Here is a 23,041-nt window from a genome sequence, read left to right on the forward strand (position 1 = left end):
GCCATGGGTCTATATGAGTGTTTTTGTTTCTTAACCAACACTATCTGAACACTCTCTCCCTGTACAAAAAGCTGCCTTCTCCTTTTTGTTTTGTGGTGTAGTTCAAACCATCTGTGACAACAATTCAATAATAAAGACTTAAAACTTTGAATGAGACTGCTGCAGCCCGATGTCCAGATAAACCATTCAAGTCTCTAACAAGTCTAGGTAATTATATTCCATCAGCTCATACAGCACAAACTCATTTACATTAGCTGGTCAAGTTATCTGAAAGATGGAATTTAGCATTGCAAATAAACAGTTAAAAGGACATATTTAGGTTGCTTTACAAATTAGATTACATAAAGCACAACAAAATTGTTATTTTTTCAGCTTTGCAACAAAAAAAAAAAAAAAATCTCAATAAATACAAGCGCATAAAATATTAACAAAATGCAATTATCACATATTGCTGTGGCTAGCAATCACAGTTCTGCTGAGCTGAACTAAAAGGGTACATCTTATTGCCCACTTAGCTTTGAATAATTGATGATACCATCCAAACAAATTTAATGTATCTTTAGAAGTTAATGCAGACGATAAGGGTGAAAGATTCAGGCTATTTGGGAAGTCAAGTAATCACTAAAATATCGTACTGATAGAATAACACTTTCATTTTCTTTCTCCGTGTGTGTGTGTGTGTGTGTGTGTGTGTGTGTGTGTGTGTTTCAGGTTGACATGCTTCAGCCAACAAAAATCACAGGCGTTATTACCCAGGGGGCTAAAGACTTTGGACATGTTCAGTTTGTCGGCTCCTACAAGGTGGCTTACAGCAATAACGGCGAGAGATGGTTTATATATCAAGATGAAAAACAGAAGACAGACAAGGTAGGATTCTTTCTCTCACAGTCGCATGTCAAACTCATATTTTTTCAAGACCAAAATAATTTTTATTTTTTGACTAAAGGCGCTTTTATCTCAAGGTTGATTTGAATCACCTTGATTTATTTTTTTCATTTTGTATGCATTTATTCCTTTCGCTTTTCTTTTCTTTTCTTTTTTACCACATACTGTGTGTGATTGTTTTTTGCTAAACCTAAACACTGTCTAGATCATCATTGTTGTCTTAAGATGGCTTCCATAGACATGTTTATATCATAAAGTCAATAAAAGAAGCACCCCCTTGTCTGGAAACGAGGCTGTATATTCTCCTCCATCCTGTCAGCACTGTCCCAGGGTAGCTGGACAGACTCTGTCTCTCTCTCCATGGTCTGCCTACATGCAGATAACAGTCCAATCTGCCCAGCCTCAGTGAAGAGTGTGCCAGAAATGTTTGTTAACAACCCTCTAGTGGGTTAAATGTGTCCAGTCCATTGGCCTGAGCTTGTCCTCTGAGGATTCTGACTCTATTCTGAACCTAGCAATGAAGATGTTGATTTGTGTATGTACAATCTGAAGATATTATTCAATATAATTTTTAGTGTTTGAAAAAATTGATCAAGGAGTCAGGGCTGTTAAATGGAAAATCTAAAATATGACTAAAACATGGATTAAGGCAGTAAACAGTGTTTGTTTGTGACTAATATTTGCAATGTTTGTTATACCGCCCTGTGTCACAGCTCTGATTTTAGTTAATTTTTAGTACTGAGATAATCTTTGGCTTCCACAAAAAAGATGTGCTATCCTTTACGAAAAAGAATATACTTGAGGTTAATTTTATATACTATACTATACTATACTATTCTATAATATAGTCAACAGAATGTTCAAAAGGGACCATCAAAATAAAGTGTTACCCAATATTGTAATGCATTACTTTTAAAAGTAACTCTCACCAACATTGATTATCTTAATTAACGAAACGTGTAAAAAACATAAACTTTTGTTGGTCACAGAGCTTGTTTTCTGCGATAATCCAAAACTCAATGGAAAAATCCAACTGGCTTTTTGTCAAGAGAACCAGAATGGCCTACAAAAAAAAAAAAAAATCACCCCTGTAGCACTCAAAGTATGTGAATGAATACCTTTTTCCCTGTGATTTGCTTGTACCGCACTTGGTGAAAAGAGACACAAATTGACAAGCTGTCATTGTCCACCAGAGAGTGGTGTCAATGCATTAACAACTAGTTGTTCAGCTTGGTTCTGTAAACACTAGAAGGATTTAATTAAAATTGATTTGACTGGGGTCGTCACTCCCCACTATAGCCTGCTCTTTGTGTACAGTACCTGTACACAAGCACTCAGCACTTAAGCACTCAGAAGAGGAGTGACAACCACATTTAGGTGTAATGTGTACTCGTGTGTGCCCATGATCATTGTAGTGTGTTGTTCAGATCTCACTCTGCCTTTGGCTAAAACCTAAACTCATCTGAGTGTGCCTAACCTCAAGAGACTCACCTCACAATAAAAAAAAATTGTGCTTGCACACTCGCATAATGCTTACTTACCCCATCATTTCCACACAAACATCTCCTTAAAAACAACTTTTACCTGTTTCCTGTTAGAAATCTTCAGCCCCCTGAAACCTTTGGTAGGGAAGACACTGTGATTGACACAATGCACACCCATCATTGATTAGCCTGGGGTCGACATCAAGGGGTTAATTAGCCTGTGAATAGAACTATTCCCTCGCAGGCAATGGGGTAAATAAGATCACATCACAAGATTAGCTGCCAAGTGGATGCCCTTCCCCCAGCCAGGCATGTATCAGTAATGCATTGGCTTATAAGATTTCCGCATTTGAATGAAGAAAGAAAAGAGATTGGATTTCCATGATGGGTATGACCAGCAGAAAGTAATATATGGAAATGGATGGATTATTCTCCTGTTGTATCATCTGTATCAGTGTCGAATCATAACCAGGAAAGGTGCATGTTCCCTTGGGTCTTCTGGTAGTAGGTGCCCTTGATGTCCTCATTGCAGAAATCAATACTGTGGAAACATTGCCCAATGGGTTAAATAGAAGGCACAGACCAGAACAGATTGGAGGGGAAAAGTAAAACTCTATTTCCAGCCACTGAGCAGGAAGTTTAAGGGAGGCTTAGTGACCCACAAAGGGCACAGTGGATATTATCAAGCAGAGCACCTTTTGAATTTTAGAGGTGCTCTTCTAAAATGCCTGCATTAATACCTGTGAAGACACAATATAGACGGACAGGCAGTTTCTTGATGGCCAAGAGTTTTAAATGATTTTTGAGATGTTTCGGTCACTCTTCTAAACGTATCACTTGGCCTGGTTCTTATCACGCTGTAGTCACGATGCAGCTTTCAAGCTCTACTGAAATCTTACAATATCTCACCCCCTCATATACACAATTGCTTTCAACTCAAGGGGGAAAAACCAATATCAGATTGTATCATATCTCTTTTTTAACCTTTCGTATTTGGACCTGGTCTAATGGTAGTCTTAGAGTGCTATTTATCTGGTTGTTGGCAATAGGGTTCTGAGGATGATGGGCCTTGTAGATGAAATTGAATGCAATGCAACCCACAATTTACTGTCTTCAGGTGAGATGAGCTCTGGAACAGCGGTTGCATTAGCCCAGTATATTGACTAGCAGTCACAGATGTTCCTCTTAACATGGAATCATTTTCAGAATCACCGAACAATATCTTGATGGGTCTGAGAAAAGATGCCAGTTTGGTAATACGTGAAATGAGTGAAATGGGTCACCATTTATGTTGGTATTTATTAAAGGCTGTCCTACTGTACTGTTTATCAACAAAATAAAATTACTAGGGCTGTCAAAGTTAACATACGGTTCGTTTAACACTATTATTTTTGTTAAGACCTTTAACACAATTATTTATTTGGTAACATTTTAAATGATGTATAACTTATGGTATTTGGTCTTTCTATTTATTACTACAATTTTCAGTTTTATTATATGTAATTCTGTATTTCTACAAACAAAACAAGCAAAAAAAAAACATTCAAATCTGATTGGATTGGCACAATTGTCTAATACATACACTACCATTTAGAAGTTTGGGGTCGGTAAGTTTTTTAAGTATTTTTGAAAGAAGTCCCTTATTCTCGGCATTTTAGAATAAAAGATACAGTTAAAATGGTAATATTGTGAAATTGTATTAACATTTAAGATGACTGTTTTCTATTTTAATATATTTTAAAATGTAATTTATTCCTATGATGTCAACTGAATTTTCAGCATCATTACTTCAGTCTTCAGTGTCTCATGATCCTTCAGAAATCATTCTAATATCCTGATTTGCTGCTCAAGGAACATTTCTTATTTTTATCAGTTGTGCTGCTTAATATTATCGTGGAATCTTTTGATAATTTTCAGGATTCTTTAAATGGATAGATCAAAATAACACCATTTATTTGAAATAGAAATGTACTTTTGTAGCATAAATGTCTTTACTGCAACTTTTGATAAATCGAATGCATCATAGCTGAATAAAAGTATTTCCTTCAAAAAAAAATCGTACTGACACCAACCTTTTGAGTAGTGTGCTTAAAATAATATTTGTTCACGTATTAAGGATATAAAAAAAGTATAAAATTAATCATGAATACATATTTTAATCAACTGACAGCTCTCTAAATCAACCATAATTTGAAAACTGCCAACTAAAGCTTACTTCAGCAAAGGGGTAATGAGTAGCTTTGTTAAATTGGCACGCCTCTGAGAAATGGCAGAAATTCGGAGCAGGTCCTTATAGGATTGCTTTCCTGCTGAGTCACACCAAATCTTCTCAGTTTTATCAGCACTCAGGGGAAATAGGACAACTGTACCCATGGAGCCCTCACATCTGATCTGTTGTTCGAGATTTGTTTGCTGTGCACAGCACAGCCTCCTCATCTCCTCTGTTACTTTATAGATGAGTTAAAGAATGCGAGGAGACTGACTTACGAGGTTGGTATAAAATGAAACGGAATGTCATATTAAAAGCAATTGTGTCCTCATTTGGTCCCTGTCATAGTGTGGGATATCAGTCCCCTGGGTAAATCGTGCGGCCTGCCACTTCTTAAACTCTTTTAGACAGTCCAGACAGTGTCAGGAAAGGGCAAGAGCTCACGCAATATCTTGATCATTAGTTAATAACATTAAATTGAGCGAGCTAGTGCACTACAGATGAGATAACATGCATAAAATGAGTTTGGCTCAGTACGACAGCAATTGAGAGGGATAATGCCAGCTGGCACACAAGATAAAGCAATATTATACCTTTTGAAAGATATAAAAGATGTTGTACTTGATAGGTGCTCAGTTTCACAGAGGGTGTATTTGGCTGTGATTTTAAACTCACGTTTCTGTCCTTGTACAGGCATGTGCATTGTGAGGAGCTCATGGCATGTGAACATAAAGTTATATTTTGTGATGGGAAGTCAACTCCAAAAGCGTCAATTCCTTGACTCTTAATAGCCTTAGTGTGGGAGTCAACTCCAGCACGGGAATCGACTCTCATTGTTGACTCCATTGCTGTGTCTAAAATAACTCACTTGTGTGTCAGAGAGCTGAAGCTGTTGCAGAAACATGACACAGTCACATACTTTTATCCTATGTAGCTTACTTTGCAATTTTTATTAAATAAAATAGCAGCCAACTTACCTCCGTGCCAGCTGTTTTGTTTGTCTTGGTTATCCTAATTTGTGTTCATAACCATTAAACTAATAATTATGTCAGGACCACTATCATCGAATACGATTGACAATTAGCATACAGTTTGGATTGGCGGTATAGTTCTGTTCTGGGAAAGAACTCCCTGCGCATCCATGCAGCCTAGCATGGATAAGAGCAGGGAGAGCAGCAATAACCCCACTTAGGGTAAACAGAACAGAACCAACATGAATGATATCGTTAATTCAAGATTTGGAAAGTACAACATGATTTGAGAATTTTTTTTTTTATTCAAGGGGAATCAGAATGCCAAATCCTGACTGACGAAAAGAGGAACTGGGGATGGAGGAGGGTAATTAGCTCCTGAGAAATGCGATAGCTGCTGATAATACTGAATGAGCTTATATATATACAGTGATAGGCGTCGTATTCCTATAAGTAGACGTGGATCAGCTTGATTTAATAATTAAAAAAAAAAAACTGCCTACAAGAATAAACACATTAAAGTCCCCCTGTGGTCAAAATCAAGTTTTTAATGTTGTTTATATATCTATGTGGTGTTTTTAATATATGCTTTAAGACAAACCATGTGCAAATTCATAAGTCAACACCATTTGCTCAGTAGTTTCTCCTTAAAACTGCAGTGAACCAAAGACAGTCTCAAAAACACGGTTTGAAATCGCTGACGTCACAAACTACCTTGTTACCAATCAGGTCAACGTGTGATCATCAATGAGTGGATCTCTGAGCTGGTGTGAGTGAGTGGAGGCGGGGCTAATTTGCATATTCATAGAACCACGTATACTAAATGAGGCAAGGCTGTAAAGCTATTTTAGGGCATGACAAAAAAAAATTCAAGGAAAAAACTTACATGTGTCATTTTGGTGATCAAAGGTGAGTTTTAAGGGATAAAATGATTGACTACACGGGGACTTTAATAAGTGTGCATTGATTGTACTGTATGTATTACAAGAGATGACAGTTGACAGATTAATTAGAATAATACATTAAAGAATACATTACTTTCTCTCTCATCTATTTAACTCTGAAATAATAGTCAACCGAGTCGTTTTCTCCTAAATTTTCCCTCTGTAAAATTAGGTATTGACACACAACTAGGAAATGATTGTGAATTGGAGATACTCATCGTTTCAAAGTAATGTCATCTGGGCTAATTTGTTAAATTAGCTAAAACTGTATTGTTTTAATACAGAGAGTTGTAAATTAGCCTTTGTGTCGGAAAAAAGAATAGATATGGGGTGTAATAATGACGGCAATCATGTATTCTTATTGCTCGGCCTGTTTTGACTTAAAGTAAATGGAGCAAATGGAATCGATTCTGGGAGTCAATTCCATTTACTTCTACAGTGGGAGCTGGGAATCAGAGACGACTCTGAAAAACCCAGAATCGAACACCCCTAGTTCTATTGAAATGTAATACTCAATTGGTATTTTTGTGGTGTATGGATTTGGTGCCAGAGTGTTCCAAATCGGCCACTTGATTTTTTTCAATGTACAATCAATTTGTGCCAACAAGGATCTACCTGTCTCTATGTCCGTCCATCCATCCAAATCAGATTTGGAATCAGTTGCAAAAAATCATGCTCAGATGTAATACCCAGATCTCCACACAGACAACCTTGTTTTGCCATGCTCCAAAAGGACTTGAGATTGCCTTGCCTCTTTGAGCATCACTTGAGGGATTTTCACACTGATTCAGCTCCATATGAAGGACCCACTTCAAAGGACGTGTTTATGAATTGAACAGTCTTGCAGAAGAGGCTATGAAGTGATAAAGTGTCCTCCCCTTGTGATCAAACTCCAAAAGCCCTCACCTCCAAATAAAATATCTGCATTACCTGATGTACCTACTTAGATAACATTTGTTTCTGCATGCCAAAACACTCATTCAGTGCTCTAAAGACAAATTTCCATTCCACGGCTTTTGCAGTCATGAGCGGAGCAGTGCAGGGATTAGGTTAAGCAGTAAACACCAGGCACAGATTTATGGGATGTCTTAGAGATGGATTTGTTTTCTTTGCAGCTTTTATGCATAATCATTCCAAATGTTCTTGGGTGCGCTGGGAGAGAAGGGTAATTGAGAGTGACTTGTTTCCGTCATTTCTTCAGAGGGTACATCAGAAGAGTGAGATGTCTCATTTGGTTACGGTCACAGAAAGCGTAAGCGTTCACTGAAGTTTTAGTGATTACTGTTGCGTGAAAGACTGAAATGGATAAGTACTATAAAAGAGATGTTCACTACATTACACCCCTGTGAGTCTGTTTTTATTTAGCGGCTTTTAGCAGTCAAATAGCTACTTGTTTTTCAAGTAATTAACCTTTAATGCCTTACCTGGTGAGTGGTGTTTGTTTTAATTTTAGAGAACTTCAGCTCAAGCTCTCATAATTAAATTGAAAACTTGTGATACCCCAGATAGTGAATGAATTTAAAAATATGGGTTACACTTTAGACATCCTACTAACTATAAGTAGCTATACAACTACTTGTCAACTAACTCATTAGAGTATTAGTAGACTTGACTGTTAGGATAAGGTTAAGGTTAGTTGTCTGGGTTTGGCTTAGTATAATAGATTGACATGCCGTTGCAAAGTTACTTATAGTCAGTAGAATGTCTGTTGAGGGACCATTAAAATAAAGTGTTAGCAGATATTAAGCAGTCTACTAAAACTCTAATGACTTGAGGTTGACCTGCAGTTGAAAAGTTACTTAGAGTTAGTAGAATGTACATGGACCATCAAAATAAAGTCTTATCAAAACATGTTCTTAAAGTCAACATGAAATTAAACTTCTGCTTTCTAAATGCATCTTAAAGGAGAACTCCGGTCAATTTTAACATTGAGCTCATTTTTTTGTACATTTGGAGTGCTGTCAGTACAGAGAACAACGACAAAAATCGGTGTTGCCTACACCGAGTTATTCTATTTTTAAAATTTGCACCCTGTTGACTTCAATGGGGCAAGTACTAAACCTGCTTTTAGCCTCTTAACATCCTTGATGTGTCATTACAAGTGCACAGAAAATGTGAGTGATTCCTTCAGAGTGAACACGGTGAATCTGACTGCAGTAGATGTGAAAGATATGTATAAAAATGAAGTTATTTAAGCTAGCGCAAATACCTGTTTACATCCTGTTTTTCGGGTGAAGTCCAAAGTAGTCGATTGTCGAGTTCACGCGCGTGATCATAGGTACTAAACCTATGCGCGTGAACTCGGCAATCAATGACACATCAAGGATGTTAAGAGGCTAAAAGCAGGTTTAGTACTTGCCCCATTGAAGTCAACAGGGTGCAAATTTTAAAAATAGAATAACTCGGTGTAGGCAACACCGATTTTTGTCGTTGTTCTCTGTATTGACAGCACTCCAAATGTACAAAAAATTGCAAATGATTCATCCCTGCATACGTTTGTTTATTTATTTTTAATGTGAAATGTCTTAACTCGATCTTCTGGTGAAATAGCTGAAGTATGCCGGACCTCTCCAGTCAGTTATCTCCATAAGCCATTACACTCGGATGTCTGTCACAATACAAAGGAAAATATCTGCCGCTACTTCAGTTTAATCGGGACTTTATGTCAGATGGTAACACAACATTACAGTGTCCTGGTTACAGTTTACATTAGCTGAGCAACATTTACCTTAACCTGCAACAACAGTTGTAATATTTGTAACATGGATGCTGTATTGTGACATGCTACCAATCAGTTCAATCATGCGGTAACTAACTTCAATCTTTGCAGTTTACAGTACACATATTTGTAATGGTACAGGTATCCCTACTGAAAAATGTAGGCACGTGTACCGAATTAATGAATCGTTAATTAATTAATGAACGGTTTCAAAGGAACTCTGATAACATGCTGCAAGACTAGCAAACAATGAACCAGACTATTTATATGTGTCAGCTTGTGCCATGTGGTAATGATGTGATTACTTGCAGATTGCATGTAACGGACATATCAGCCTGCGCCCTCTAGAGTTTCATGACTGAACTAGATATTTAAATGAAAGTCAAGCTACCCATCATGTGATGTCATTTTACAAATACAAACAATGAGGATCTAAAATAGTGACAAATTAAACGTCAACAAACAAATTTGCATGAAATACAACTAATAAAAGTTACGAACATTTTTTATCTTCAAAAAAGACAAAAAACTCCTCATAGTGACTTCTGTGCAAGATAAATTGGTGAATAGCTTCAGTTTAATCAGATGGACTCTTTGTGAACCACTTGATATATATTTACATTTAACTCCCTGAAATGAAAACATATAAAAAAAATAAAATAAAAAAAAAACATGTATTAGCGTTCTTCCCCAACATTGACTGCAGATGCGGTCATGCTTGATTTCATATATACTGTGTTGTATTTGCCCATAATAGAATCACACAGGCATTCGAGGTGTCATCAGAGTTCTAAAATGTTAATGAAAGACAAATGTTAGAGTCAGAGTTGCAGTCTAATACATCTTTCTTAACACTTATGTTTTTCCCACCACACTATCTATTCACACTCATAGCCAAAGTATGCAGACCTTATTATTATAAAAGCCTGGTGAGAAATGCTTGGCATTGAAAGACTTTCCTGTGTACATATTCCTTACAAACACACAGGGCATCAGATGAGAAGTTCAGTGAACGAGTTCATGTTTTGAGCTGCCCTTTTACCTAATCAATTTTTTATGACATTTCCCCTCGCTCTGCCTTGGAGTGAATTGAAAAGAGTCGAACTACAAAACACGAGATTGGTTCCATGGTGCAAAAGGGAACGTTGATTCAATGCAGAAGTAAGAGAGAGAGGGAATATGTCACACATTTATGTAATGCTTATGACACCAGCAATTAGACACACAGGATCTCTGTGCTCTGATTGTTTACTCTCTCCTGATGAATATGTGTTGTCAGTGCTTTGAGAGCTCAGTAAAATTTGTCTTTGAAGCCCACATGAAGAGTTAGTTCCCAGCCAGCCACTTTGTTGCTTGCTGAAATTTGCCCATCTCTGAACTCTTTACACTGAACGTACTTGAGCTTTGTTTGCATTCATCATCAGTTCAGCTGCACACTCAAGGGTTATTCATAAATTATCAACTGTTCTTCCTTTCTTTGTATTGTAAATATGTGATAGTCAATATGTGTCTGCTGTAAGTAGTAACAAATGAAATAATCTGACTGTTCACTGTGAATTAGCCTATATTTTCTGTATTTTGATCTTTTAATTGGCGGCCTGTGAACCAAAACTGAACAGAGTCCAGTGGCATTTTATTATGCTGATTTGTTTCTCAAGACACATGTATTATTATTATTATCAGTGTTGAAAACAGTTGTGCTGCTTAACATTTTTGTAGAAACTATGATAGATATAATTATTTTGTATTAAATTATAAATGTCTTTACTGACACTTTTGATCAATTTAATGCATCCACACTGAACAAAAGTATTAATTTATTTGTTTTAAAGAAACGTATTAATAATGGTGTTTATAATGTTACACATCTATGTAACATTATTACATACTACTGTATGTAACCCTGCTAGAAATATTTCTCATGAGAAAAAAATGAAAACTATAAACAGTTTCTAACAAATGAATATTATACTATATTGTACACTGAACTTATTACAGAGTCGCTTTTCATCATCAAAAGACTGGCTAAATGTGTTTATATTTGATTGAAAATATTTTTTTTGTATAATTTTTTCTTTCAGGTCTTTCAAGGAAATTTTGATAATGACACCCACAGAAAGAACGTGATAGATCCCCCCATCTATGCCAGATTCATCCGAATTCTTCCATGGTCTTGGTACGGAAGAATCACTTTGCGCGCAGAGTTACTGGGATGCACAGAGGAAGAGTGAAGACCCCAACTTATTTTCTCTTTGGTCCATATTCAATATAAACTGTGCTTGAACATGTAAAATTAAAATTGGTTTCATCTGAATTTTTTTTTTTTTTTATATTATATTATATTTTTTCTTTCCTAAAGAGGTGGGGTTTAGTCATCTATCATGCCCTGATTGTTTTTCCTTTATGTGGTCTGTGCCATTTAGTGAATTAAATATTGCAATCTTTTTTTTTTTTTTTTTTTTTTTTTTTAAGAGCTAAATGGAGGGCGGGGTTATTTCACTGCGGTTTACGCAGTGGAACAATAGCCACTGTACAGTGTCACTTTAAACAAGAACAAAAATGACATGCAATGCTTTTTGGGCCATAATCAAGAAAAAAAAGAAAAAAGAAAAAAAGATCACAACACCTAGCAGAAAACATTAATATGTAAAATATGTTTCTACTTTCATTTTAACAGTAGGCCTGACTGAAGTTATATCACAACCAACACTGACATTGTTGTGTAGACAAAAATATGATGGTATTGTATTATATGTAAAACGCGAAATAACTGCATGATGCAAAAATGACTAGAAGTATAAGACAACAAGATGTATAAGTTCAAATGAAAGCATTTCGTAGATCATTTTTATTAATCATTTCAAATGTTTATGATCTAATTTCCTCTACTTTTCTAAAGACACTGTTACATGCCCCATAATGTAATAACTTGCCATAAAAATAAAAACAACACTACAGTACTGGAAGCATCCATAACAGGTGAATCTTGATTAACAATGTCACACACATAGACAACTGATGGAAAGTTATGAAGGTAAAGGTACATTCGCTTACAGGTTATTACGTAGGCAGTCTGTAACAACGACAGGATAAATTAAGAAAATAATGTGTGAAATTAAATGTTTAGAGGTTTTTTTTTTTTTTTTTATGTGTACAATATTTTTTTTTTGTGTAACTTCCAGATGTCTCAGTTTTTCAGGCTGTTTACCTATTAATTACCTGTACTACTGTATTTTTGTTTTTGTTGATTGTAAAAACCTCAGGATAGATGTCAATTTTACAATCGTACAAGTAAATCAAACTTTGGTGGAATGCAAAGTCCCTTTGAAATATCCCACATTTGTATGTGCTTGTTAAAAATGTGAAGGAATATAAACATACAAAAATGTGTTGTAGGACTAGGGATTATTCTTTCTTTTTTTTCTCCCCTTTGCATATAATAAAGGCACCATTAAATAACAGCTTTTATGTATGCAAAGATTAGATACAGATGTTTATACAGCTGTTAGGTAATCATCAAAATAGTTATAATTTTCAAGTTGAGCACCATTTGTTACTTTTTTGGAAATTTTCAGGGCTCACGACACATATGTAATATATATACACAAGAACCCATGTGGGGTGGGGTGGGGTGGGGAGGGGGGGGGGGGGTTATGTCTTGAATGTGACATAAAAAAAAAAGGTCAGAGATGTGATGACATGAATGCAGCATATATCATACACCAGAATCAGCATATACATCACTTGCAGTACCATATTTTTTAACTAACAGATAAATGTTGGCATCATGTTTCTATGTTTATCATGACTATTGATGTATACAGAGGTAATATCAGTAATTCTTGTCTAACATTTTCCTGTGTCTGTGAGATTATTCTCTAACACTGTTCAAATGACTTGTGTGCACATTTAACAGTTTTGTACAGACCTTTTGAGGATGACTGTATTAAGAAGAAAAAAAGGTAAAATATGAGGTCCACATGCACATTTTTAAAAGAATAACATATATATATATATATATATATATATATATATATATATATATATATATATATATATATATATATATATATATATATATACACATACATGTGGGTCTGATAGTCCAACATTTCCTTTACATGTGATGTGAATAGTGATTGTTTGCAAACATGTATAGAGTTAAATTTAAGAGAGACCCAGTGGGCCACATAATCTAAAATTTGATTTTGCTTTTATGCTGTCAGCTGTTCCAAAAATAAAATGTCATATTTCTTTTTTGTTCATTTCGTGTCAAGCAAGTGCTATGTGGTAAAACATACCAATTATTCACTATTAGTTAAAGCGAAAGTGTACAAAGGAGGACAGCCATTGCTAACATATAGACAGCTCTTTTGTTTGACAAATAAAAAGACTTATGTGAAAAATCTTACGATTTCTATCGCTTTTTGCTTGTTACACCTTCTCTAATGTTTTGTTTATAAAAAAAAAAGAACTCTCATGTTGTTGTTTGTTTCGGTGCATGATTTGGTATGCTGCTTGTGCTTTTCACTTGCATTGATTGCTTTCCTCCTTCTCCCAAGCCATGCTTTGTTCAGGATGGCACAAGATACATCCTATGATTGTGATGTCCGATCATATACTGCTTCTGGCACTTCATGTGAAGGAAAAAACAAAGAAGAAGAAGGAGTAATCCTGAGGACATGGCCAGATCTGCACAACTGTGATCTCTAGCAATGAATCAGTGCCAAAATACTCTTTAAAGCATGAAATGTAGATTGCTTAAAGAACTGACACATCCGCACACAGTTTCTTGAAAAGTATATCATGTGCATCCCACGCAATCTTCTTTGTGAGGAAAAACTGCCAAGCTGATAATAAAAGCTGTATTGCAGGTGCTACATATTATGTGGATAAACAGAAAGGGCATGGAGTTGTAGGATCTTTCTGACAATGCCTCTAATAGACTTCACACAGCTGTCTTTGGTTTGAAACCCATGCAAGGAGAGACTGAAAAGGGCTTTATGAGACCTGCAATCTAAAATCAGCATTCTCAATCAGCCCATTTCTAAGCACAATGGTGGGAGATGTTAGCATGAGGCTATTGTACTTTTCTGATTGGGCTGTTGGGTTATTAATGCACATGACTGATTGCTAGGAAATCATTCCTTAGCCAGCGAGGCGGGCATGGTGCCACAAGCAAAAAGCGAAGCGAAAAGGAGGTTATCCTGCTTCGTTTCGATTTTTTTTTCCAAGCGCAAATTAGAATTGCTTTCAGATGTAACAGCTGATTGCTTCTGCCCGTGACATCTTTCAGTGAAGACCCAAGACTGATACACAGCTGTGCGCTACACATGCAGATCACATACTCACAGGAGATTAAAATCTTCATTCGGAAGTCTCAAATGTGCATTCAGTAGTTTCAAAAGTTTTACACATTGAGAAATAAATAGTGTTTTGTGAAGAGTCTTCTGAATGGTGTACACTCACATGAAGATAGTTTTCTATAAAATGTGTTTTAACTATGTAAGTTCCAGGTCATCTCCTCAATGTATTTTGCCATGTTTCACAAAACTCAAGAGATAATCATCTTGCTCATTGCCTCCCATCGTAGATAAGCTTGGAGTGTAGTGCAATTGATGATGTGAAGAACGTAAAATCGGCAATATAACACTTTTTGTCTGTTCAGCGGGGACAATGGGACAATCAGTACCTGTATGGATGAAGAAACAGAAACTGACGCCAGAAGACAGGGAAAAAACAAGTGCAAACATTGGAACACAAAAGGTGGAAATATAATATAGAGAAAATCCTGAGGAGTCAAGCCCAAGTTGCTTCTTTTTATGTAAGGGTATGAATTTTTGTGTAGACAGCTCTCTTAAAACTCACTAGTATCAGTGTAATTTACATAAAACTCAGAAGAAGAATTTGCTGATCCGTGTTGATTGATGGCAGAGCAGCATCTAACTTTTTGTGGTATTGGTATTTAAAAAGGTAATTCACCACTGGCAAGATAATAAACTTGGCTGTTGTTGCAGTAGAAAGGGACTATTATCATGGTTCGAATTATGTGGGAGCTGAGCTCCCATAGAGAAAGGATGAGCTCCCATGAAAGCAGTAAAATCATACACCTGTGGGGGTCTCTAAAAATCATCAGCATCATTATTTTAAACTACAAATAAAGCACTTTTTTCCTTCAGACTACTGTAGCGTGACTTAAAAGATAGGACAAGATGCCAAACACATGGATCTCGCGGGATCTCGGATCGTCATCACACTCTTTCTGCCAGGACTTTTACTGACTTTTCTCGACTCACAGAAGTGACGTCAACGCCCGATCTAGCAGTAGCATAACCCATCAGGCAAGTGTTATTTTAACATAGGCATAATTTGCAGGTGGGACATGTCCCCACCACTTTTTGCTAAGGTCGATATTGTCCCCACCACTTTTGAAACATCTCGCGGCACTATTATAGCATATTACAGCGTGTCACTCCCGAATAAAGAGGCGGGATTAGCTGAGGTGATGTGACAGCTAACAGACAGCAGACAAATGGCTGGTAGTGACAGCAGATGCAATCCACCTCTCACTCAAGTGGCCACGCCCTTAATTATGCTTAACTTTAAGGCTTAATATAATTTAAACGGATGAGTTATAAAAAAATTCACCCCCCTCACTCATGAAGGGCAAAATTAACTATGAAGACCAAAATCACTTTTTGTACCAGGCTGCAAACATATTTTTTTTTCTGTTGTAAAGTTGGGCATATTAACATGGGGGGTCTATGGGATTGACTCTCTTTTGGAGCCTGTCTATTGTGGCCAGTCGATGAATTGCAGTTTAAGTCACTTCTGTGTTGGATTCAAGAGAGAGAGAGAGAGAGCGGTAGGTTGCCGCATGAAAGGAACACTAGAGCCCTTTTTCTCTAGTAGTACTGTAAAAAAAATGTAACAAAATAAATCAATAAATATTTTAATCTGATAATTACGGTGAGCGGGAAGGGACATGTTCGGTTCATTTAGTTTTGTCATGGCCACAACATTAAACTCGTGGGAACATGATAATATGTTGTTGCCACGAGATATTAATTCGTGGGAACGTCATATTAAGTCGTGGGAACTTGATAATAAATCGGGGCCACGAGATCATTTTGTTGAGGTAACGACATCATGTCATGGCCACACGATGTAAAGTCGTGGCCTCAAGATCATATGTTGAGGGAACGATATATTTTTCTCGTGGCCACGACTTCATATTTTGAGAGAACGACATATTTCTCGTGGCCAGGTAGTTATGTAGTTCTTGTAGTTATGCTGAGGGAACCACACCAGTCAATACTGTAACCATATAGCCTATACAGCAGTCGGAGATGGAGATGATTGATGAAATAACCTTTTACTTTGCATTAGGAATGTCATATAAATAGTGCGCTCTGGCATTAAGACATGTGTACGTTAGTGAAAGACACCTGAAGCGCATTCTTAAGTTGAATGGGCTTTTTCGTCGGAAATTTGCTGGCTTGAATGAAATACTTGGGTCACGAATAAAGTCCCGTTTAAGGCAATAAACAAAAACAAATGATGAGAAACTTAAATTAACAAATAGTAAAATAAATTATGCCGGGGTAAAAGGAGAGCCCGTGTCGCATGTGAAGATTCGGTTCCCACATGCTATAAAACTACGAGAAACGGATGTCATTCCCTCAACATACGATCTCGTGCCCACGAGATATTATGACGTTCTCACGACTTAATATCATGTTCCCACGAGTTTATATATTGTGGCCACGACAAAACTAAGTGAACCGAACATGTCCCCTCCCGGTCACCGTAATTATCAGATTAAAATATTTACTTTTTTACATTTTTTTACAGTACTACTAGAGAAAAAGGGCTCTAGTGTTCCTTTCATGCGGCAAACTTCCGCTCTCTCTCTCTCTCTCTTGAATCCAACACAGAAGTGACTTAAACTGCAATTCATCGACTGGCCACAATAGACAGGCTCCAAAAGAGAGTCAATCCCATAGACCCCCCATGTTAATATGCCCAACTTTACAGCAGAAAAAAAATGTTTGCAGCCTGGTACAAAAAGTGATTTTGGTCTTCATAGCTAATTTTGCCCTTCATGAGTGAGGGGGGTGAATTTTTTTATAACTCATCCGTTTAAATTATATTAAGCCTTAAGGGCGTGGCCACTTGAGTGAGAGGTGGATTGCATCTGCTGTCACTACCAGCCATTTGTCTGCTGTCTGTTAGCTGTCACATCACCTCAGCTAATCCCGCCTCTTTATTCGGGAGTGACACGCTACGAAGAAAGCGATTGGTGGCTCTGCCCACTTTGTGTTTCGAAAATGCTATTTAGAAACCTATGGGTGACGTCACGGACCGTACATCCATATATATATATTTTTTTTACAGTCTATGGTTCCTTTTTGCCAAAAAGGTAGGTGAAATTCAAAACCCGTAATGCACTTGATCCAACTGTCCATGGATGCAGAAATATTATGTAATTTTCACAAAAGCCCTGGAGCTGTCAAAAGTCTGCCACGTGACACAAAATGATACATTTTGCATCATCCCGTGTGCTTTTGCTGACAAATAGCCTACATAGGGACATCTGGGTGCAGGTAACATAGAGAAAGAGTAGGCCTACACATTGTTAATTTACAACTTTTTATTTTAAGGTACATAAAGAACACTGATGCTAAAGCTAGCTAAAGAGCTACTGAAAGCACCTTTAAAAGACATGGATTACATAAATCTGCTCTGGGTAAAAAAATTGGTATTTGTCTCAGTTCTTCAAAATACAAATCTAAACTGATGGATTTAAGAAAGGCTGTCTTTTAATCTTATAAAAGTCATGTCCAAACATTACTTTTAATAAATAAGTGCTAAGAAACCTAATGTGTCAGGGTCCTGTCACCTTGATTGGTCTTGTTCTGGTGACAAGATCCTGACACTCATGTTTGTCTCGTGTTTGTGTGAGCGGTTGTTCTCTGGGCCGTGTGCTTTTATGACATGTCTTGCATGTTTGGGGCATGGTGTCTGGATCCTGACACTTCGGTCTAATCATGGTTCAGTTTTGGTGTCAGGGTCGGGGTCCTGACATCTTAATTTCTGTTTGGGCACATGGCAGATGAGCGTTTGTCTGCGATGTGCTCTTCAGTCATGTGGGTTTGTGAGAGCACATGGCTTCTGTCATAACATTTTTCACATGGCTTTTAGTTTGTTTCTGTCTGCCATGTGCTCATCTGTCAGTCTCTAGTCTTGGCCCCGCCCTCTTGTTACCTGATTATTGGTTAATTTGCCCCACCTGCTCTCCCTTGTTACCAATCTGATTTCCTTCCTTATTTATCCTCCTTTTGTTTTCTGTCATGTGCCAGATTGTCATCTATGTTTCTTGTGCAGAAGCATTGCCTGCTTGTCATGCCTTGCTGGCCTGGATTGTGATTGTCCCCCATTGAGGTTTACGTTGTTTTTTTTTTGTTGTTGTTTTTTTTTTTGGCCAAAATAAAGTCTTTCAAAGCTCTCTGCACCCAATTTCTCACAATTCTTAAACCACACCAAACATACTGTTAATAAGGCTTGTTTAAAATTAGCATGCGTACTTACCACAGATTTCAAAGTCATCCAGACACTGTGTAAAAATGCTAGTTATTTACTAAAAATGCATGTTTCTTCATGGTAATTGTAATGCTCACAAAAGGTTGTAGAGAATATAGTCTCATGAGAAACCACACAGTGAGCCTTCAGTCAGCTCTAGATGTTGCAGAGCTTAGATGTGAGTTTCTCAACAGGATTCCCATTTAGATGGAGAGGACTAGCAGAGATCTGAGACTTTTCTAAAAGTTGAGACTGTTTTTTCTTTGTTTTTTCTTATCTGTGGGATGTCCTAAGCTTTGGACTGTTGGGATTCTGTGTTTACTCTGAAAATCTCTTTTGAAGGTCTGTGATTAATAAGTAAAGATTGTGTGACTGCTATAAACCATCATCTAAATTCAGGGTCTTTTCCTTAATTTTTAACATTTAAAAAATGTTAAACCATCATTCTTGGGGAAAGGGTAGCCTATATGTTAGGAGATTCATAAAATTAACAGATTACAGGGGCTGTTGACACTAGCCACGTTTCCACTGTCGGGCCAGTGCAAGCCAGGGCTTTAAAGGAGAACTTGGTAACTTTTTTAACTTAATAAAACTGTCTAGAAATCATTTGGATGGTTAAACAACCTATTCTGGTGATATTGGTGACTTTCCCTGCTCCCCCCAGCGTTCCCAGGTGGAAAACCAACCTTGCAACTTGGGGACTGCCGTCCCGATAAGACAGAAATTGGAAGTCTCGTGAGAAGCGAGAACGAGAACGAGCGCGAGCGCCAAACACGAATTGCTTTACGGCAATTCGACATAAACACACACGCATGTATGATGTATTACCAGATTACCCACCTCGGTAGACATAGCTCCACACGATACAGTTGGCTTGCTCCGATCATAACAAACGCACATGAGCAGCGGTAGAGAAGGGGAGGAGGCTGCCGCAAGTGAGTTTTTTACGTCCGTGTTGTGAAATATACGCCCCCCCCCCACAGCTGTAGGGGGAGCTCGTGGGGAAAACATGCGACAACAAAAGGGAAAATCAGCGAAGAAGTGACTAGAGTTCGCTAGAGTTGCCGAGTTCTCCTTTAAACAGGCCGTGCCGGGGTAATAGCCTCAGACTTGTAACACCGGGCCCAAAATCTGCAGCGTTTCGGGCCAGAAGCTCCATAGCGCTTCACTAAAACACGCCCATAACACGCCTCTCTGGAACAACGTCACACTAACCCATCATTTCACCAACAAATGGAAGTTTTATTAGAAAAACTAATCAGAAAGAAATCATTGGAAAAGCGTGATTGCAAAACAAACATGATAAAAGTGACCATTTGCTGGCATTTGTGTTACTTGAAGATTTAAAACCCAAGCATCAATGTTTTACCACAGGTTTATAATAAAAAGTGATACATTGACCATAATAAATTAATTTGTGTCAAAATTCCACATTAGTACACTGAAATAAAGTGGTTTACTGTTAGGTCTATTTCACAAAAGAAAGAGGACACACTTAGGCCTACTTGTTCAGTCGCGTCTGTTTCTGTTTATAGTTAAAGGACATTTACATCACATTTAGAAAGAATGATCATTTCTACAAATATGCCACCAAAAATACGACCTGATGAGCTTTAACACTCTCTCCCAGTAGGCTACAGTTATATTTTCAGGCAGAGAAACAGAGGAAGTTCCCGGGAAAAAAAAAGGTTGCTTTATTTTATGATAGGCTATGCAGAGCTAAATATGGATATCAGACAATTATGGAGCTAAAAGAGTCTCAATAAAGATAAATGCACAAACTGCATTCACATATGCACACACAGGATACACAAATGCACACACATGATTCATAAATACACACACAGGATACACAAATGCGCACAAAATTCACAAATGCACACACAGAATTTAAAAAGCACAGAAGATTCACAAATGCATACAAAATTCAGAAATGCACACAAAATTCATAAATACACACACAATTCAGAAATGAAAGCAAAATTACAAATGCACACAAGATTCACAAATGCTCAGGACAAGATTCAGAAATGTATTTCTGATGCACACACAAATATATCTTGATTTACAAACTGCTTGCGGTCTGTGAACTTCACTGCATTTGTGTGTGAATTTTGAGACTCCCCTGACTTGGCTCGACACACAAATGCCTTTTTTTAAACAGGGAATGATCTGTGACCAATCAGATACCTCCCTTGTTTTAGCCAATCACAAGAACGCACCCCACGTGGGGGATTGTTTACTTGTAAGCCAATCACATGAAGTGCGGGCGCGGGCGCGAGCGCTAGAGCGAGGTGGGTGGAGTTCTGCCAGTTGGTTGAGACCTCAAAATGGCTTCTTAGGCGGTGGGCCAAGTCCGTCTATCTCGTTTAGTTTTTGATTTGACAGTTACTCAGCAGCTGTGTGGCTCATTTTTGTCTGTATGAATAATTCACAAAAAGATTAACGATTGTTTCCAACGCCAATTGTTGCACATTAAAGTATAAAAATAGATTTCATTTCGCTAGCTGATCACAAACGTTAGCCGGAGTGAGATCCAATCAACCCTTGTGTTGTTACCTTGTTGAATAGATTTGGCCAATCACGGTATTCGTTGAACCGGCGTCGCGTCAGTTTGAAGCCAAATCCATGAGTCTAGTACAGTCTACAACCCAACCTGAAGAGACCGGTGTGTCTCGGCAAGACAACGTCAAGGTAAGATTTGTTTTACAATGATTATACACCCCTATATCTTAATGCTTTTCATATAAGTTGTATTTAAGACTGCAAGCTATAGTTCGCCGTGAATATATGCGTTGTCGTTGATGAGAACAGTAACGTTAGCCACGAAAGAATGTTGGTAACGTTAGTGGAGCAGTAAAGCTAGGTCTAACGGTATGCTGCTTAGGCTAATCCAAAATAATCATTCGGTACATACACAATGAACTAAGCAAAGAGTATTCAAATACGGGATTGTAAGGACCATCCATTGGCCCAACGACGGAATCCAACGGCCTGGCGAAGGTTTAAAGCGTGTATGTCTTTTCAGCGCTCCAGTGAAGTTCACTTAATTTATTGGAACTTAGTTTTAGTATTACTTTAGCTCTATGCGTAATCTGACTCCAATTTCAAATGATAATCAAATTTAGATCGTATTTCTGATTAGAAAATAATCATAAATATTGATTATGTATCAATTTAGATCTTTGATTACTCTGAGTATCCCATACTTTCAGTTATTAATTCATTATGGACCCGAATGCCGCTTAGAGATCACGTCGGCCAAATCGTGTTTCTCACGGACACAAACCAGTTAATTCTGATTTCAGTCAGAGGATGTAGGGTTTGCTAATACCCCTAAAGTCGGTTGCCTACTGCTCACTCGAACTAGAGAGTGTAGTTTAATTTAGCCACTTCCATACAACTTGCTAAACCAGTGATAGACAGAAATCAAAAGGTCTTCATGATGACGTGCCTACTGCTCCGTTCATACATGCGCCTTTAGTTTGACCTACCTTAACTAAGATTTGCGGTAGCACCAGCCTCCTTAATATATTAAAATAATGATTTCAGAATACTTCAGAATAAATCAAGATGTAACATTTATTTGTCAGGTAAAAATGTATCATGCCAATTACAGAAGTAAATGATTAAAAACCAATTCAGAAAATATATGACATCATTTACTCAAAGATGACTCTAAAAGTAAGTAATGTTTTCCTGACAAAGACACAGTAATGTGTCAGGGCTTTCCAACAGGAAAGCACTGAAACATCACTATGGGGGATGATCCTGGTAAAGGGTCCCAATGATTGCTCTGTCCCCTCACCTTAAAGGGTACATAACATGCACAGTTTCACCTAATCTCATGTTAATCTTGAGTACCTATAGAGTAGTAGTGCATCCTTAATATCTCAAAAAAGTGTTTAGTTTTATTATATTTAGAAAAGAAAAATACAGCTTTCCGATTCTCTCCGGAAAAAGCCGAGGTCCTGGAGGCGGAGCTATAGAGTCAAGCGGTAGTACTTGATTTCCAGCAAAAGACAGAAATCTGATCCAGTTGTACTTACATGAATGGGGTCTTTTATCACTGGGACCGCTCCACGTTTTAATAGCAAACGATTTGCAAATCCAGCGTCGACCTGAGCCTTGTTAATAAAACATTCGTCACTGAAACGACCAGAACACACAACCGCACTTCCTACACTCCGTTGCTGCCCCGGAAAAACAAACTGCATCCACTGTTCCTGTAACACTGGGTTCTTTGG

General features: G+C 37.5%; 1 protein-coding gene across 3 annotated transcripts in view; it reads left to right on the forward strand.

Annotated features, from left to right (window-relative positions):
* Positions 1-11,675, forward strand: part of edil3a (EGF-like repeats and discoidin I-like domains 3a) — a 205,158-nt gene extending 193,483 nt beyond the window's left edge. For all 3 annotated transcript variants that reach the window (XM_079872935.1, XM_079872936.1, XM_079872937.1), the window contains 2 exons: positions 712-867; positions 11,294-11,675. In XM_079872935.1, coding sequence (XP_079729061.1) covers positions 712-867; positions 11,294-11,443 — 306 coding nt within the window. In that variant the 3' untranslated portion in view covers positions 11,444-11,675. The remainder of the gene's footprint in view (positions 1-711; positions 868-11,293) is intronic.
* The last annotated feature ends 11,366 nt before the right edge of the window (positions 11,676-23,041 follow it).

The sequence above is a fragment of the Squalius cephalus genome (assembly GCF_949319135.1).
Source record: "Squalius cephalus genome assembly, chromosome: 5".
Taxonomy (NCBI): Eukaryota; Metazoa; Chordata; class Actinopteri; order Cypriniformes; family Leuciscidae; genus Squalius; species Squalius cephalus.